A 20,022-nucleotide genomic window follows, 5' to 3' on the forward strand; every position below is an offset into this window, starting at 1 on the left:
AGGAGAGGGAACCCTCTGTCTCCCTCTCCTTCTCACTGCTCTTCCCATTGTGCCCGTCCCCTCTCTCGCCGCATGCTTTTTCCTCGTCCTTTTCATCCCTTTTTCTTTCCCCTCCATCACTGAGGGTCAGTTAATGTGGGCTATTGGAGCTCTGCCTTTTCTTTCTCTTTGTTGGATTGTGCTAAGTCTGGTTCTGGAGTGACACAGGCACATGACTCACAAAGTGAGTCAGACCAATTTAGGCTTATTGCTGAGGAAATGGTGGTGGATTAGGAGGAGAGGTGTCTTTCTCGGACTGGTACAGGGGAACACACACACACATGCACGCATACAGCTGAGTAATATTAAAAAAAACAAAAAAAAAAACACCGGTCGTTTACTGAATCTCCAAAAAAAAACTCTTAGTCTAGCTGTGGAGCAACTTTAAACAAACCAAGACAGAAGTTTAAAAATTCACATTCAAATACTTTAACCTTGAAATCTCCCCTTGCCAAGGCACCAGCTCCCTCTTTTTTTTTCATCTGTTAAATGTTTGAGTGTTTGATAGTTTGAGGTCTATAGCAGAACCCGCACGGGAATTAATGTCATTCATATGCCCTGCGGAAATTACTTTTGAAATGCATATAATCTAAAACATGCAAATGAGGCTGACTTTGTGCACCCTGTTTAATATGAATTATCATTTTCTGAATACCTATTATTACTGCGTACATTTCTCCAATTATATTGTTCTTTTTTTTGTCACTTTTGCATAAGGACGCACATGTGCACATCAGGAACAGCAGAGACACGCACATGCACTTGCTCAGTCACATGCATGTGTGTGTAGGTACACACACACACACACACACACACACAGAGCAGAATGTCTTTGTGATGGGTGTATTTTAATGAGGAGTAATAAGGATGGTAATGACCCAGTCCACTTCTCTCTCTCTCTCTCTCTCTCTCTGTCTTTGTTACTCTCTCCCTCCATCTCTTGCTCCTCCTATTTATTGCTCAGCCTGTCTCACCCACTGCCTGGCACACAGCTGTTAGTTTACATGAAGCCAATGAGAAGAGCAAGAGGCATCTCATTTAAAGGGGGTGGGGGGGGGGGCCCTAAATGTTTCGGCCTTTCGCAGATTCTGCACAAATCTGCCAGTGAAAAAAGTCCTTAAATAGCAAATGAAAATAAAAAGGCAGGAAATACAAGTGTTGCTCATCCAGTTTTCATTAGCTGACTGAAATATTGATGCGTTTTAAAAGTGAACAGTGCGTGTTTAGTTTGTCTCTTCCTTTTCTCTTGGTGATAGAACGCTGTTATTTAAGTCCTTGTCCAAGAGGCAGACATTTTTTTCCCTCTTTTCTCTTAAATTGAATTGAAGGCATCCCTTTTTCAAACGAAATACTCTATTAATTTATTTATACTGCGCCATAAATTATTCTATTAATATTAGCATGTTCCAAATTAGTATGACTTCTCTCAATGTTCCTTCTACTTCCATTAATTAGCATGCTTGTCACTATAACAAAGATTTTTCTTTCTCTGATAAATTATAAAGGAGACATTTTTTAATACAATGAGAACCGCCTTAGAAATTATTAATATTTTAGTTGTGGCGTGTAAGACAAAAGTAAGGAGAAAAGAACAAGAAAAACAGAAAACTAACAATTACATGGAATACATTATAGACTGTCACTGGTGTGCAACAGTGTTGATTTTTATTTAGCTCTTTTGAAAGTGTGTGTGTGTGCACCCGTACTGAATGCTCAGGGATATCATCTTGTTTTAGCACTTTTGGATAGGATGTGAATTAATTACCTCTGTAACAGCTTGGACCAAGTTCAAAAGTACTAAAATTCAATTAATTTGAAAAGTGGACATGCTATCATTTTCTCCGCATGTCTCCTTTAAAGTCTGGCCTGTTTTTACTGTGGACTTATTCAATTATATTTGATTAAACTCGCTCTGATCCAATCTATTAATTAACTAGGAAATGCAAAGTGCCCGACTTGAAAGCCGATGTATAAAATTATATCATGTCCACTTTGATATATATTTATTTATATTTTTCACACTACTATTTTTTAAATCCATTGTAACCTTTTATTATTGTGAGCCGCTTTTGCTCATTTTCAGGTAATATTAAATCTATTCACTTTATCTTCCTTATAATGCAAATTCTGATTAGAAAATAAATTATGTCTCACCTCAAGGCAACTAACAAATTTACCTCTTTGGAAAATATACTTCCTCTTATGATTTCTTATGCAATAAAATATAAATTGTTCCTTGTAATTAAAGTTAGGAAGTTAGTCATTTATTTGGTGAAGGTGGAGAATATCAGTGTCAGGTATGGAGTAATTTCCTGTTAGAATTGTTGGACATCCTCCCTTTTTTGTGGTTAACAGAACTGAGCACTCATGTATTCGTCATGGGTCACATGCACCTGCACAGACACACAAGCACATTTTATTTGTGTCCCTGATGTCAGCCTGGTTTTTGGTGTATGGTGAACTGAGGGTGAAAGAGATCAAATTCACCACACGACACTTCTGTCGTGCAAATACGAAAATTAAATCTCTATGTACTTAAGTCTCAATTTACTCATCTATTTCACCTTTGTGTCATTTGTCCGTCTCCCTGCTGACACCTTTTCATCAGTCTCTCTCAAAATCTTTCTTCTTCTCCCTCTCTCTCCCTCTCTCCCCCTCTGTCTGCCCCCTCCTCCCCTCCCGCCCCCCCACCCCCACAGTGAAGGTCATTCTAATAAAGACCTCTCATAGGACAGAGCTGCTAATTGCTCCGCGGCGCTTTAGCTGGTTTCAGATCCAAATAAAGGCACGTCGTCTTTTTTTCCAAGCTCCTCTGCCTCTTCACCTCTGTTCCACCATGTTAAATACAATCTGAGTATTAGCCGTGTGGACTGTCATAGCCTGACCCCAGCCTCCACTACCTCTCAGGACAGGGGTAGAGAGATGAAGGGGAAAGTGGGGATTTTTCATCCTCATGATCACAGGATGATTTCCAACTGGCACAAGGGCACACGCACGCTCGGAAGCTTTACCTCTTTAGGAATGTACAACCCGTGATTTTAGGCTCAGATAAATGAGGTGTGCATGAAGTCCGCTCCTTCTACAAATATTTGTGTGTGTGTGTGTGTGTGTGTGTGTGTTTCTTTGTGTCTGTCTCCAGTATTTTGAACAGACAGCAGTCTGCAAGCTGGTAAATCACTTACTGCACTCTAAAGGAAGGGTCGAGGTGAAGGCAGGAGTGTATGTTTGCCCCGGTCATACACACATACGGAGCGATCTCATCGGTGCGGAATGTGCTGTGTGTTTACCTATGGCTCCAGAACCCACCTGACCGAGGGAGGCTAATCTTTATGGGCTCTGTAAACAGGGACTTTGTCTTCAGAAAAGTGCAGGCGGACAAGCAGACTCACAATTCGTACATGGACGCGCACACAGATGCACATGCTAGAGAGGGGAGGTGGAAAGAACACATACTGTACAGGCAATCCACAGAAAAGGATACATGCACATGCAGAGGCTACATGCACACACAAACTCTCACTTAGCTACTCAGACAAACTGAATGCCATATGGCAGACAGTCCTGTAGAAGTATAGAAGAATTCCCCATGTTTATATAGCAGGGGGATTTTCTTATCATCTGCGCTCTGAGCCCCTCTCTTCTTCTCTCCACTCCCCAACAGCAGCGCTGGCTTCTTCATTAGACAGCTGCACAGCATGCTGGCTATAGGCCAGTGCTGCTAGCTTCTCTTTCTCTGGGCTGATGATGCTCTTTGAAGCCAGCCAGCAAGCCAGCCAGCCAGCCAGCCAGCCAGTAGTAGATATTGGCCCACATCTGACTGACTATCTGTCTGTGGGATAATGGAGTTCACCTGTTAGCACTGGAGCAGGGCCAGGGCAGCCGCAGACATCTAGCATTAGCCCTTTGCTGTTAGCAAACCTGTTAGCGCTGGCTGGCAGCCAGAATTGCCTGGAGCAGTGCTGCTAGCTGCTAGCTTTAGTTCTGATGAGTGGAAGACTACCTGGCTGCTCTGGTCTGGTATCCCGCTGCAGATTTGGCTTGCATGCAGCAGCGACCAGCTGCAGAAAGAACAACCAAACTTGGACAGGGAAGTGATGGAAAAAGAATTTGTGCAGTGTTATGTTTTTTATGCATGCATTCACTTGAGTGAGAATGTGTGAGTGTGTGTGTGTGTGTGTGTGTGTGTGTGTGTGTGAGTGTGTGTGTGTGTGTGTTATTTCTTCAGCTTTCCTCTGACCTCATTCTCTTTTTATTGAAGCTAATACACGTCAGCTCAGAAATGCCACGCAGATATTCCTCCTATCCGTCTTCTCCTTCTTCTCCCTTTTGTCATTCTTCTACAGTCAGGAGAGCAGAGAGGATCTTTGAAACAGAGAGATATAGGAAACAGTGGTGCTGTCATATTTAGCTATAGACCTAATTTATATTTACATTTGTGTGCTTTAAGTTTAGATTAGAGTTTGTTTCAATTTTAATTCATGTCCAACACGAATATCCAAACACAGGTTTAAATTAAATACATTTTACTCATCCATGCACTACCAAAATGTTGCCATCTTAAGTCTTCAAAGAGACATAGTAAACAAACTTTTGTCTCATTTAGGACATTGGAAAATTGTTCTAAAAAGAAAAAACATACCCCCCCAACTTAACTCAAATTTCCATGACAAAGCAGTGTAGCTTTTCCTTTCAAAAATTTGACAAAACCGAACAGTCTGTTATTCATTCAGTTGTTTTTGGAGTGATGCTGTTCTTAAAATCAACATGTCTTCTCACGCTCAAGAGAGCATTGTTAGTTAAATGTTGAAAAGTTAAATATCTGCTTGTATGGAGAGCAAATGAAGAAGGTGCTTTAGTAGCAGGATGTAAAGGAAGTGCAAGCAGAGCTGTGGTGGAGACTGTGATTATCCAAGAACACCTTGTCTCTCCTAGAGTCACTGCTACAGTTCTGATACCAGAATATTTAAATTACTCAGTACCTCACTGTACCAGACATTGTTTGTAGCTTTTCGTTTTGCTCAGTGTTTCTGGTTGCATCCCTCGCACGTAAATACAAGGAGTGATTAATGGGGACATAAGAGCCCAGACCTGATAGTTGGGTTTGTTCTTGGGTTTGGGGTTAAAGAAGATTCCCTGGGGGCAAATGTCATTGTTTATTTAATGGAGCAATCATTGCCAGCATGCATTGTGAGAGTGTGAGAATACGGGTGTGTACGCATTTACGAAATTATGATCTGTCTGTGTATGTCAGTGTTCATGTCAGTGTCAAAGCATAGAAATGAGATGTCTTTTAAGAGCCAAATCCTGGAGCTGTTCCACTGAGAGTAAATAGGACATTCTGTGGACCCAATGACAGCACCTCGAGTCATTTTGTTCATGTGAGTTTTTTAGTTCGTGACTGTCAGTTATAATGAAATAAAGCCCCTTTGGGTGTAACAGCTAAAACAAATATTTTATGAATCCACACAGCCACTCATTGTGAACAGAGGCTGCACCGAAATGTGTTGCCTGATTACAAAACAGGTTAGAGCTCCAATTCCTCAGATTCGTGTCTCCGGGGAAGAATGTTTCTATTGCTCACAAATATTGACTGAACTATCAAAGATCATAGAAATAACCTGCGTGGATTCTATTTCAGGGCAACAACTTTAATGTTTTCCAGGGTTGAACCTGCCACTAGTTACCAGGCATAACCAGAGGGAGAAAGACAGCATGCAGGGAGTAGGAGAAAGGCGGATAATTCAAGAGTCAGATGAAAGTGGATAGATGATGGAGTGTAGATACTGGTACAGACAGTTTTTTTCCCTTACCCCCCTCCCTCCTTCTCCCTCCTCTCCCTCCCACCCTTATTCCCTCAGTTCTTTGCCTAATAAGCAGCGTTCCTGCGAGCTGATGCAAGGCGGAGGAAACAGAACAGGCGTTCTGGGACTGCTGGAAATATTCCCACATGAGGCATAACATGATAAAGACTTATTATCTCACTAAGCTGCTGTAAACACAGATGCACACATAAATACACACTGTACACAACTCTCTCTCTCTCTCTCTCTCTCTGCCACACACACACAGACACATACACTCTCGGAAAGTGCAACTGGTCCGGCTTTTCGGTTCTGACGAGCTGTGACCAGGAGGAATCTGACAGAGCCAATCCCCTTCAACAAAGCCTGAGAGTCAGCAGTTGTGAGCCAGCTCACTGGGCATTTGGCCCGGCTTGTTTGAACTCCACATGCCCAGAGCAGTGGGAAGGAACAGAAGCAGAGTTCTGATGATTATTAGTGCAAAATTTTTTGGGGACATCTGAACGAGCTGACGTGTTGAAACGGGCCTCATACCAGCTCATCAATCACACTCAGCACATACATAAACACGTGCACCCACAGTTTGCTGTGAGCTAATCCATTACGGTAAAGGTAAGTGTCAGCCTCTTAGACAAACACACACACTTATACACCAGAGTCATCAGAAAACATGTTGAGTCCCATTTCCCTTCTTCTCTTCTCCATCCCAATTAAAAGGCAAAGGAGGACTTTTATTTCCCTCTCCCCCCAAACACATTCTTTATCTCTCTGATCTGCGCTCCTCCCTCCCTCGTTCGGTCCCCTCAGGGTAGTGGGAACGTCTCTCCCAATGCGCTCTCAGGTCAGGGGTTCAGGTGGAGGGGGTCTGAGCATGTAGAGAGAGCAAGAAAGAGACACAGAAAGAGTGAGTAGCGGGTTGAGGCAGGCCTCTGCACGGGCAGCTCTTCTTTGCTGCCAGAAACACTTAAACTTAAAGCAGTGTGTGTGAGACAGTGTGTGTGTGTGTGTGTGTGTGTGTGTGTATCATAGCCCTAATCAGAGACTTCAGGGCAGATTTATGCCCCTGCCTTTTTCCCGACCTCCATTACACCAGCTTATATACACCCATTACAGGATATGACAGAGTACACACCCTTTAGATGAGCATACCACACTGCCTATGTGTGTCTGTGTGTGTGAAAGAGAGGGCATGTGCTCCCATCTATACACACTCCCCACTTTCCCATTAGGTCCTTGTCCACCTGCGAGCTCTATCTCTCTGTCTGTCTTTATCTCTCTTCCCCTCATTCCTAATAAGGTCAATGAGGAAGAGTAAGAAGCAGATGGGTGTACAGTACATTACAGTATAGTGGGCTGGATAGCAGATCGGTGATTCATGCTTACTGAGACGTGTGCTGATGTGAGGAGTTTCTACTAAACTGCAAAGTCATTGGACTGTGCAGCGGGATCTGTTGATCACTCTGCACGATGCCTTGCTTCATAATATTACCTCAGGGAGTAGTTTGACCTAGCAGGGGTCTGGACGATGAGGGGAGGAGATGGAAGGAGGGAGAATGAAGAGGATAGAAAGTGTAGGGAAGAGGGATGAGGTTGGAGATTAAGTGACTGGCTTTAAATGTCACAATAACGCTCTACTTCTCAGTCTCAACTTCACTGGCGGATGGGTGCCAGGAGGGAGACAGAAGAGAGTCAATGGGGAGGACAAATACCTCAGTGTGATTTGCGGTTTTCAGATGGTGCTGCTTGTTAGGGGAGAAGTCTTGAACTGGTGAAATATGTCTGTAAGCACACTGTAAAGGTTTGGATAAAAAAAAAAACCCCACATTTGACTAAAGTTCCACTACTTGCCAACTGCCGTCCGGTAGGTCAAAAATGAACTTTCATTTCTAAAAAAAAAAAAAATTAAAAAATCTCATTTACCCACAGTGGTATCAGCCTATTCAGAATTTTTGTTTTACGTGCCCAGATTTTGAGAAGCACACCTCCTAAATCATCCCAGTGCAGACATGGGATTCCCAGTGAATGGGAACAAGAAAGACCAAATTTCTCAGCACACACCCCACTGATTTGTGAAAAAAAAATGGTGTTGAATTTTTAAATGTCACTTTATTTTCAGTGCATTAAGTAGCATGAACAAACTTTTGTTTGCCTCCCTTCACCGCTATTTGTTTTTCAAATAAATTTGGGTGGGCAGTGGGGGAGTTCGCTTTGCTCTCCTCTTATTTTCCTCCCTCGTCCTGTCTTCTCTCCGACCTTCTCTCCTCCTATCCTCTCCTTTCCTCCACTCTCTTCTCTCATCTCCATGTGTAGAACTATCCTCCTCATGGCACTTCACAAAAAACATTCGACTGTAATATAACCTGAGTAACATACGTCACATTCTCCACATTTTAACACATTTGAAAGTAGTACAGGTGCGGTGTTTGATGTCGATTGTACCTGCCCACAGCAGTCGAGCAGCAGCTTCTTCTGGGGTACATCAAGCCACACAGAACGACACTATAATGCCAAAACTTGTATCAAGAGTAATGGCAATTTGTTTAGTTTAGTTATAATCATGATTACAGATTGCTTAAGTATATTTCAGCAGTGCATGGTTGCATGTCATTGCATATTTTATTTCATTTTATCTGTTTATATTTTTTCTATCAGTATATTGGACAGCATATTTTGTACATATTTGTATTTCAGGTTTTGGGTGGAATGACCCTTTTGGTACCACTGCTCATTCACCTGCACACACTTATATCCCACCCACACACACCACCACCACCACCCCATTCAGGCCCCCGTAACTCAGCAAATACCTGGCAGCTTTCCATTAACAGAGCCACCAGCGCTCACTCACACCCTCACCTGCTGTCAGAGTCTCAGAGGAAAAACAGACATGCACACACACACACACACACACACACACACACACACACACCCATACACACAGAGGTTCACCTGCTCTTGTCTCAGAGGAAAAGAAAAGTTAGATTCTCTCATGAAATGCCTTTTATTGTTTCCCCAGAAGGCATGGGTTGTACGCCTCTGAAAACGCCCGCACACACACACACACACACACACACACAGACACAGTCACTCACAATGCCTCGATGGCGTTTTGTGTACCCACTCCGGGCTGCTGAAATGAAAGCATTAGAACTTTCCTCTTAAAAACTACATGTGCTTGTGTGTGTTAATTTCTAAAACTGGATGAGGCAGAAAGACGAGATTGAGCTTGTCATTAGGAGTTCACAGCCTGTGTGCTTGTATGAAGGTTTGTTTTGTTTTTTGTGCTCGCTGCCTTGTGTGTGTTCTCCACCCGTGTGTGTCTCTGTGTCTCCTCTCTCCCACGCTCGGGCTCCTAACGATGGCAAATGCGCCTGTGTGTTTGCGAGGCGTTGTTTCTCAAAAACAACAACACATCCAGGAACGGCTCGTTTTGTCGGGTTTTGTGGAAGGAACACGCTCTAATTAGAGAGGCCCTATGAAGGTGCATCAAACAGATCGCTGTCAAAGACCAACCTGCTCATGGCTCTCACACAGCGCGCACATGCCACCTCTGATTATTGGAGAAATGTCTGTGTTATTTAACTATATAGCAGAGTATTAACAGCCTTGTCAGTTTAGATTTGCTGCACGTCTGATCCTAATCCATGCGTGCGCTCCTAGACACACTTTTACATGTAGACAAAAAAGTGTCTGCTTCAGGTGTCGCCTTTGTGGCCACTTTGTGGCATGTTTGTGTGTGGGTAGTTCGTGACCAAAAGCCATTTTCACAAAGTACACGTGCGCATACACCGTTGCACATAAACACACACATTTCGCTTCTCTATCTCTGTGTGTGTTTACTTTAGTTTCCTGCCTTGTTTGTTCTCTCAGATGGGAGCAGGCTGTCTGCTCAAACTGCCCAGGTCACTTTTGTTCAATCTGTGTTTTGTCTTGCCCCCCACCCCCACTCCTCCACTCTCAGGTGCCAGTGATGATGGTGGAATCAGCTTCTGAGACCATTCGAACGACGCCGTCCAACCAGAACGGAGTCAGCAGCCTCAGCAGCCAATCAGATGGTGGGGGAGGTAGAGAGGGTGGCTCCAATGGAGACACCAACGGAGAGATCAGCCCGGTCGACTTACTGCACCTGCAACAGCAACAGGTGTGTGTGTGTGTGTGTGTGTGTGTGTGTGAGATTGACATTATGTTTACAGATCTACCTGTATATACGTTCTTGTGAGACATGTTTTGCAACACCTCCCACTTTTGCAATTCATGCTCATATGTACAGTACATTGTTGGGAACAGCATGTACACACCAGCCTGTTACATAACGTGCGAATGTGACAACACACAGTCGGCCACACTCTGGTAATTGTCAGCCCTGCATGTGCAAACGGTGAAAAGCTTCTGACAGGTTGACTTGTCTGTGCTTTAATTATCCACTGTTCATAATGTGCCAGCTAATTCCACTGGGACAAAGTTCACCATCATAGTTCAGACATAGCAGGTTCCCACTGATACATTATTACACGTTACTGGCTGGGAAAAAATCATGAGACATGCCAGCCGTTTAAGTGAGAGAAGCCATTTTGTCCTGTTGTGGCAGTCAGACATATACATTCTCCCAACTCTGTACAAGACTCCAGAGGCTCAAGGAGTGTGTGTGAGTGAAAGTCTGTTTTATTTTTTCGCTGATCCATGAAGTGGTGTTTGTGTGTGTTTGACACGTCAGCGTGCAGTGTCTCCAGTTGTGCTATTTATCTTGCCTCCTGTGCGTCAGTCGCCCCTTCGACACGCACCGTCCACACACGCACACGCACACATACACACGCACACACACACACACACACTGGTCACTGTGTCAAAAGGAATGGAATTTCCAAACTTCCCGGAACTTCTTGGAAGAAATTCTACATTTTTATCCCCCCCCCCCAAAAAAAGAAAATCTGCGTAGTTCTTTTCTAATTACTCTCTAAAGAACCTGGGTCCCCATACATATTGTGCACACACACACACACACACACACACACACAGAGGGAGGGCATTTTTTCATCCAGAGGTCTCTACATTAGTCATTTTTCAATAACCACACAAGATTGTTCACAGCAGTGTCACCTAATGATGGAAACTCACTGATTCATGTTTTTCAGTCACTGATGTGGCTGAAAAAAAATCTCCTATGGCAGTGAAAGCATGTAGGCAATATTTATAACTCGTTATATATATATGTGTGTGTGTGTGTGCGCACGCATTTGCATGTGTGTGTTCTGTCCACTCCATCACAGAGAGTCAGTGTGGGTTCTGGGCTCTCAGACACCAGCTGAGTTTCTAGTCGAGGAAACCCGGGGGGAAAAAAAAAATCAAGGTTTCCTCCCTGCTGCTAAAATTATTCGCCCTAATTATAATGATGGAGCCTTAGGTGAATGAAGAACACTCAAGGCCCTTCACTCCTGTCCTGCTCTCCCTCCTCCTTCCTCTGACTGCATCCTCACCCTGCTTCCTCAGCAATCTTCATCTGAGGACACACGCTCGCACGCACATGCACACACACACACACACACAGCCATCCACAAATGCGCATACATAAACACCGAACCTGCAACTCATACAAAGCAGTCCTTTCTTCTCTCGGACGTTTTTCTACTCTCTATGTTTTTGCACCTGTGTGTGTGTATATGTGTGTATGTGTGTGCGCACGCTGGTATTTCCTCTCTTGAGCGGGTTACCAACCACAAACATACCTCCCTCTCTCTCTCTCTTTCCATCTTTTTCTCTTCCTCTCACTCTCTCTCTCTCTCGCTGTACTTCTGTTTCCCTCTATGCAGTTTGGACCATGAAAGACAAGCACAACCTTTCCTCCAGATCTCGACCCTCACCTCACAAAAACATCCACAGGAGTTAATACTCATTTATTGTAGAAATTCTCCACATGGAGCTTTCTGTTACGTTCACTTTGCTCAGATTGAAAAGATTTGAGGTGTAATGAAGCAGAGGTGTGTCCTTCCTCTCCTACAGTTATTTTTCTGTAACTCAGGGTTTGTTGTGTACAGTTCAGTTATATGTAAGCATAAAGTGATGATTGATTCTTGTGGTTTGGTCATTTTCTGGATATATTTTTTCTGCTGTTACATTTTTACTACATATTTTGTAGTATATTATAGATGACTCTCAGTGCAGAACATGTCAGTAAGAGGGCTGAATTTATTAATTTAATAGTATACTTCAGAAACTTTGATTTTGTCCTTTTTTTATATTCTGTGTGTGGAGTGCATATCCTGCTTCAATCAGGATATGCACTCCACACACACATCGTTGTCACATGCCCCCCTGTCTCTTTCTTTTCCTACTTTTTCATTTAAATAAAAAAAAACTACCTGCCTTTATTTAATTTAGATTCAGTGCCTTGAGAAGTATTTAAATGTGTTAAATTCGGTGCAGTAATGGTGGTTGTGTTTAGCGTGCCCATTTGTGAACCAGCACCTAGCAAGGTTTCTAACAGAATATGCAAAATGTGTTATTTTCATCACCACCATCTGTCACACAGACACCAACTGTCCACTAACAAGTTATCTCCTCTTCCTCATACTGACTGTTTCTGTTAGAGATAGACCAGTTTTGTCAGCTTTATTTTTGTTTAAAATTAGTCTTAACATGCATTTCAGGTAAAATTTAAAATACTTTCCCTCCCTGAAGCTTATATTCTCTCTATCTGTTAATTCTTTTAGTTTCTTTTGTGTAGTAGGCCACAGAGGCTATATTTTTTTATCTTGTGGCCACCACTCACAAAATCAAAATCACATTTCCTGTAACAGGCAGTCCCTATACTGGCACTGGCCACCTGACAATATTGTATAAGAACCTGCTCTCATGCTTCAACCTGAAAGTCTTGGGTTTACCTCCTCCTGCTCCTCCTCCTCCTCTTCTTGCTCCTTTCTCCTCCACGCTTGAGTCTCTCACCTGAAGGTGTAGTGCGGACTAGTGTTGGTGCTTAAACACCAGGGCCAGTGCGCACTGGAGCAGAAAAGACACACACACACACACACACAGAACTCCTGACAGCACAGTGTGGTCAAAACACAAAGCCGTCTTTTCCTTGGACCCTTTGGGAACTTGAGAAAAATCACAGCCATGTCCAGTCGTCAAACAGCCTCCACTTGCCTCTCTCTGTTTTCTGTCGCTCTCTCTCTCTGTCTGTGTCTCCATCTTTCTCTCTCCCTGTCCTCCTCTCTCTTATTTTCTTGACAGATAGATAGATAGATAGATAGATGGATGGATGGGTCGCAGGTAGTTCCTGTAGATGATTAGTGGATGAATGAAGAGAGGCGGGATTGAAAAGATGGGGCTTACAGTCGGAGAAAGAACTGAGGTAAAAGGAGGTGCAAAGAGGCAGAACATTGGAGCTGGGTGGGTGCCGGGGCATTGGTGGGGTGGAGAGGAGGAATAGAGGGATGAGGGAGGGGTGTAACGCTGAGACGTGTCAGAAAAGGGCGCCTGGGCCTCCCTGTGGAATGTGGCCTGTCTGCCTCCCCAGAAAGAACAGAACAGGAGAGAGAGAGAGAGAGAGAGAGAGAGAAAGAGAGGGAAGAGAAAAGGGAAGACGAGTTCTACTCCATCTTCGAGGGGAGAGAGGGAGAGAGAGAGAGAGAGAGAAGGAGGGAGGGGAAACAAAGAGTTATGGGGCGAGAGGAAAGAGAGGTGGAAAAGTGAGAGTGCAGTGGAGAGCGTATGGCACTTTGTTGAGGTGCCGGGCACGGGTGTAGACATGAAATGATGCATAGCAGAGGAGAAATGTAAGCAGGATAAATCCTAACAAACCTCAAAGTGTGTGTGGCTGGGTGGAGGGTACTCTGATGAGAACCAGGTGTCTTCAGTTCTTTTCCTTTTCTTTATGTATCTCAGCCACCCACACCCCACATACACAGACACACGCACACTTTTTTTGTTTGTTTCTTTTTGTTTTGTTTTGTTTTTTTTCTTTTTTCAGATGCGAGTCTGCACTTTGAGCTTCGTCACCTCCCCTCATCCTTCTTGTTTTTCACCCGTTTCTGTCTTCTCCTTTCCCCTTTTCCCTCGCCATTAATTAATCGCTTCTGGTGTTCAAGCCGCTACAGTAGTCATGGCTGGTGATGACGGGAAGAGAAGAGGGCGAAGTAGGAGGGAGAGGAAAAAGAGAGAGGGATGGTGACAAAAAGGTGCTGTTTCCTCTCAGGAGTGCCACTCATCGGTCGACTCAGCCAGCCAGGGAGGCTTTTTTTTTTTCCTTTTTCCCTTTCTCCTCATGTTTTTCTTCTCTCTCCCTCTCTCTTGCCCTTAACTCGCTGTTATGTGCAAATAGAAAGTGAGAGGCAGATTGTAGTGGTCTCCTTTCTCCAGGGGTTTAAAAGGAACGTTGGTGTAGAAAAAGGCAGTTTCAGAAATTGGTTTGGAGCTTCGATCCCCACTCCCATTTGTCATAATCTATTTTTTCCCTGGTGCTTCCCTCTCTTTTGCTCTGTCAAATGCACACACACACACACACACACACACACTGTGATGATCTTTGTTTCTCTCCCTGTCTCATACACATAGACACACACACACACACACAGGCAGCTACACACATGCACAGAGCTGATGTGAGTTAATGAAGGGTGTAATTAAGGAGCCACAGTGATGACTGGAGATCAGGGGGAACCGATACAGATCTCAGATATACACAAACACTGATGAAAGATAGCCGTTTTGTGTATATGCACATGTGCGAGAGTGTGTGTTTGGGTTTGATGCCAGGAGTGCTTTTGTGGACAGATGTACGAGATTTGTGTGTGTGTTAACCAACAGTGAGAGATGCTGGATGATTCAGATAACGTATGGCTTCCTGTTAGATTGGCTAGACACAGTAATCACGGGCTGTGTGGATGGAGGTGGGGAGGCTTTGAGACACATTTGACTCTACCGCTTTGGCTGCTAGGCCTTTGCTAAATAATGGGAGGTGAAAATTGGTCACTGGGACAGTTATGTTCTGTTTGACCTCCGGCTCTCTGCTAGGGTTCACTTTCAGGTCAGGAGTGCAGAGGAGATGACGGAGGTGAGGGGGTGACTGGAGAGGAGACAAAAAATGCATTTTCTCATTTGTTAACGCAGTGGGATTTAATTTAATTACCTTATGTTCACGTATTGTGCATCTGCAGGACAGGCTGTATCCATAGACAGCTTGTGTCACTTTCCTCCCTGTATGTCTTGTCTGCATCCATAACTTGTTTCTGTGGTGCGTGCGGGCCGGTAAATCAGTCCCAGGCCTCTCTCTGAGTGCTCTCACCTCCTAAAAGCTTTCCCTTGGTCTGGGCCAAGCCTTCCTCTTTATGTTTTAGGTCAGTATAGTTCACAGGTCACCAGAGGTCATGCTGAGACAGAGGGAGGGGCAAGTTGGGTTGCCTAGCACTACAGAACACCCACTGCAGTCAGTCCGGCCTTACAAAGACACCTAAAGGACACACACTTCCTCTAGGAGTCTTTCCCTTCATCTGTCTGCTGTGACTTTTACTTCCCTTACCTCTTGTGCTGTCAAATTCTGTACACATGAATCTCATTGATTGATAAGGAATATTACATGACATTACTCAATATTTACATTCAGGACGTCCATTTATTCTCTAAACTGCTGATACTGTTGAGGATTGTGGGGGATTTGAAACATGTGTCCACTTTAGCACATACGCTTTTGGATTCGACATGAAGGCACACACACACACACACAGACACACAGGGAGAGAGAGAGAGAGAGAGAGAGAGAGAGAGAGAGAGAGAGAGAGAGAGAGAGAGAGAGAGAGAGAGAGAGAGAGAGAGAGAGAGAGAGAGAGAGAGAGAGAGAGAGAGACCATAAACACACCTGCAGATCTCATGGTGAGGAACGTATTTCACATGACTCCCCTTCCTCATATTTCTCACTGAGTGATTTTTCACACATTTCGACGTAATTCTGAGATGCTGAGATGTTGTATTTATGAGTGCCCATAAAATTTCTTTACTGCTTTTTCCAGCGAGGCCATAGACTGTTGTAGAAGAGTTTGATAGCAGATTTTTGTTTTGTCCTTTCTTTCCATTTTGCATTTAATTTGACTGTCTGATTACGGAGCAGTGGTCTGTAGGCACAGCCATGATTTGACAGGTTTCTGAAATCAGAGCTAGTAGATCCATTATAATTTTTCTTTCACCGACTTGCCTGAAACTGTCTAGTTAATGAGAAAGTTTATTGTCTGAGGCACTCTAAGGTAGGGTGCTACGAGGCTAGAAGTCTTGTGGATAAAGAATACAGGACAGCAGACATGGTCCACCAGGCCAGCTCAGCCAGCACGGATGCAGTCATGGTTGGTTGATCCAACCAGTCGAGAGGCTCAGAAACAAGAATAGACAAGAAACCAACAGATGAAGGATCATGTGTGTGTGTGTGTGTGTGTATGTGTGTGTTTGTCCTGTCTCTGTTGTGGAGACTGAGTTATACACACACATCCCATGGTACCTGAAGGGGTTAGGCTAGGTTTGGTTGCCATGGGAGTGTTTGGAAGCACTTACACTGAGTAGGCCTAGCTGCACTGTCAGGCAAATAACACACACATACACACACATACATGCGCTCACACATGAGTAGAAATGGGCACTCTTCGTGGTGAAGTTTCTGTTTTCTGATTGTGAAAAAGCCGATTGTTGACTCTCACGCTTTAGAAGTGATTGAGGCCTTTTTTTAAAGGTCGTAGGTCAGCGAGCAAGACTGAAAGTCATCTAGTGGTCAGTGACACTGGGTTGTGACTGTGTGTGTGTGTGTGTGTGTGTGTGTGCTCACACTAGTTTCTTTCTCTTTTTCTATAATAAATAGCAGCCGTAATTGGCTTTAATTGACGTGTGCCCCGATGCAGTCTTTCAGAGTTCATTAGGGGCACTCAAGAAAGAGAGCATTAGTTTACAACTTCCCCCCACCCACACAGGTCAGAAAATCCTCATATCTTGGTCCCAGTCTGCTCTCATTTCTTAGAGTCTGTACTCCTTCATTCCCTCACTCTGGTCTCACAGGAAGGGATGGACAAAGAGAGTGGAAGGAGAGAAAGTGAAGAGTAAAGACAAAATGTGCAACGCTTACAAGGCTGCCAGGCAAGTAGTTACCCTGGAAACAGTCGAGAGCCCAGGGTGCACACAATGGACATGCACATATACACACCACACACACAATAGCTGCAGAGGCCTAAAGTGTTGCTAATTAGCTAGTCTGTGCTGGTTCTTTGTGTGAGCCATTTTAAAGGAGAGATTAGAGTCAACAGGGAGGAGGAGAGGAATGTAGCTCTTCTTTCTCTCTTTGCTCTATTCTTGAGCTCTGTGGCAGTGTGTGACGGCCTTTTTTCCACCTGACAGGCAGAATGCGTTTGTGGTCTAGTCAGTTAAGTTTTCCATCACTAAAAAGTGTATGCAAAAGAAACTTAATTTCTAATGAAGTAAGTTGCGCTTAAGTAAAACCTAAGTTGCAGTTTCACTCAAACACTGTAACAGGATAATGTGGTTATTTATGAAAACTTTTTCTCTGTTTTCACCCAATAAGAAGTCCTAATCTCTGAACAGTACTGTTGTTGAGAAAAAAAATTATCAGAACAATAAAACCCTATTAAAATCAGCAAAAATAAGAATGTTTCACAAGAACAGAAAATTTTTACTGCGCTGTCAGTTACTTTGAATAAAAAAATGTGCCTGTTCACATGTGGTTGGATTGACCCTCTTACTAAATCACATAGTCCAGTGCACACACACACTTCCTCGTTTCCCCTTTTCGGAGCACACCCCACCCCTGCTTCTCATATGGGGAAGTTAAAGATTTTGTGCTTGTTTAGAGGTTTAACTTCTTGCACAGCAGCGAGCCTTTGTTGTGCCTGCCCGCTTCCGGTGTTTGTGTGTGTGTGTGTGTGTGTGTGTGTGGTAAGGGTGGGTGTGAGGGTGTGTCCACCTCCATTTTTGCAGCCACAACCAGGTGTAAAAACCCTCTGAACCAAAGACATGAAAGAGTTTTATTTCCATCGAGGCGGGCAGGCAGGCTAATACTTTTACAGACCACTGACTGGGTACGTATTTTTCTGTTTAACCGATAGGCGTCTGTGTGTGTACATTTGTCTTCATGTGCATATGTGTCTGTGTATGCACGTGCACATGGCAGACAGTCTCTGTTTGTGTATGTATGTGTTTTCCCTCTGTCTCCTGAGCTGAGTCTTGGCAGTGTCTTGCATGTGTTATTAGTTTGATTTTTTTTTTTTTTTTTTGGATATTAATAATAACAGTTAAACGGTTTCCATATGTGAGGCCTGGTTGCCAGGCTAGTGCTATCCTCATCACGGTCTGGCCTCGCACAGTCTCCCCTCTCAGGAGTTGATCTTGTTAGGCAGGAGGAGCAGCTTAAACTCTGGAGGTCACCCAGCAAACACCTTACACCTAAGTGGGCTTGTCTTCCCAGGAGTATGACCAAATTACTTAACTGTCCTACCTTATACAAGACGAGGGTTAAATATTACAAGGTACACTCTGCGTTTGTGTGTGTGTGTTTGTTTTCCGCTGTGGGCTGGGTCTGTCTGGAGTAAGACCTTCCTCTCTTGCCAAACGAGCTGTGTTGAAAACCGCAGGGAAACTGCATATGTGTATATAATGTATGACGTGTATTTGTGTGTGTGTGTGTGTGTGTGTGTGTGTGGAAGGAAACTGCTGTAGAGCTATTTGCCATCAATTAGCGGCCTGGACTGAGATGAGGCCAACAATACAGAAGGAGCTGTTTTTATATTCTTAGGACGGGAGTTCCTCTCTCTTTCTGTCCCTGCTCACCTCATTATTATCTTTAATTGTCTATCTCTCAATGCCCTTTTCCCTTCACTTAACAGAGAAAAGCTGACAGCATCTTCTTAGGGAAGCGTAGATTTTTTTTTTTACTCGGCGTGTGTGTGTGTGTGCTTAGAGTGTGTGTGTATGATGATGAATTGTGTCATGATATAAAGCAGTCCAGGGTATTCAGTCAGCTCCTTTTTATGACTGGCCTATACCCCTGTGAATCAATAGAAACATTAGATGAGTTTAGGGACATAGTTGAAGGGGAGAGGTTTTCTCGTTTCACAAAACAGTTTTGAACTGAAGAGAACCATCTGGAAAACGGCAGGGTCCCTGGAGTTTAGAACAGGTCCCTTTTGTGAAAAATAGGATGTGAAAAAAAGTCTAAAATCGGCCAGGGTTTTCAAACATTACGGCATATTTTGAAGTTCTTTTGGAGTTTGTGAGTTTTTATTGCGTTGGCTCTTGAACGCGGTCTTTCCTCTCTTTAATGGTCAGTCTGGGCCCAGAGAGAAGCTTGCTTCAGCCGTTTTAAAACCTCAGCTCTCGAACTGTGCCTTTATATTGCGGAAACGTTACATTAAATACCTTAACGGGATTGCGGCTGGCTGGTGTTTCTGAAGGTGTCCCAGATAGTTCCAGCTTGGCGGTGGGCTGAACAGATTGACATACTCAGCGCCGTTTAAGCTCACTTATATTGGTGGACCACTGGTTTGAAGTCCACGTTGCTATTGAGCAAAAACAAATGGCCAGGAAAGCTGGTGAAGGGAGGCCGGAAAGACCTGATTAATACCAGAAAAGGAGTATGTGAGGAAGAGTGAGGGGAAAGGGGTGAAGGGGTGTCTTGGCAGGGCGTAGTTTATTTGTAACCCACCATGAAATTGAGCGGCTTTAGCAGGCTTTGGCTCAGGCTGCCCCTTACCCCTATATGTTTACCCTGTGGAAACCCCTGATCTGCCCTAAATATATATACCAGTTCTTGTCCCCTTATACTTCCGATCTATTGTAAAATTGCACTTATTGCGTACTCCCACCAAAAAAATAGTAAGCCTTCCCTCTTTCCACGCCACAGAGTAACTTACCTTGCTGCCCTAACATAATCCTGCAAATTTCCCATTAAATTTATCGTCTGGTGGAAAACATGAGCGACAGTGAAATCCGCTGCAGTAATGCAGTAATGTTTGGTTGGGATAAAAACTTCCAGACTTTGGCCTTGATGGTTCATGGTTAACAACTACAGCAGAGACTGTCAATCTTCTCAGCAATTTACAGTAATATAGAAAAACAGTTGAAAGTGGTGCAACAAATCTGAATAATGATGGGCCAGTCCTAAATGCAGCTTCACCTTTAACTACCTTTGCCAGTCCCACAG

The 20,022-nt window shown here is 43.8% G+C and overlaps 1 protein-coding gene across 6 annotated transcripts in view; it reads left to right on the forward strand.

The window, feature by feature from the left end:
* foxp4 (forkhead box P4) overlaps window positions 1-20,022 on the forward strand; it is a 191,745-nt gene that overhangs the window by 124,645 nt on the left and 47,078 nt on the right. For 5 of the 6 annotated variants that reach the window (XM_046384179.1, XM_046384177.1, XM_046384178.1 and 2 more), the window contains one exon: window positions 9,802-9,981. In XM_046384179.1, the coding sequence (XP_046240135.1) occupies window positions 9,802-9,981 (180 nt within the window). Of the gene's footprint in view, window positions 1-9,801; window positions 9,982-16,659; window positions 17,903-20,022 lie in introns of those variants that run through there. The other variant, XM_046384182.1, reaches the window with a different exon arrangement.

This window comes from Scatophagus argus, chromosome 3 (assembly GCF_020382885.2).
Source record: "Scatophagus argus isolate fScaArg1 chromosome 3, fScaArg1.pri, whole genome shotgun sequence".
In the NCBI taxonomy this organism is placed as follows: Eukaryota; Metazoa; Chordata; class Actinopteri; family Scatophagidae; genus Scatophagus; species Scatophagus argus.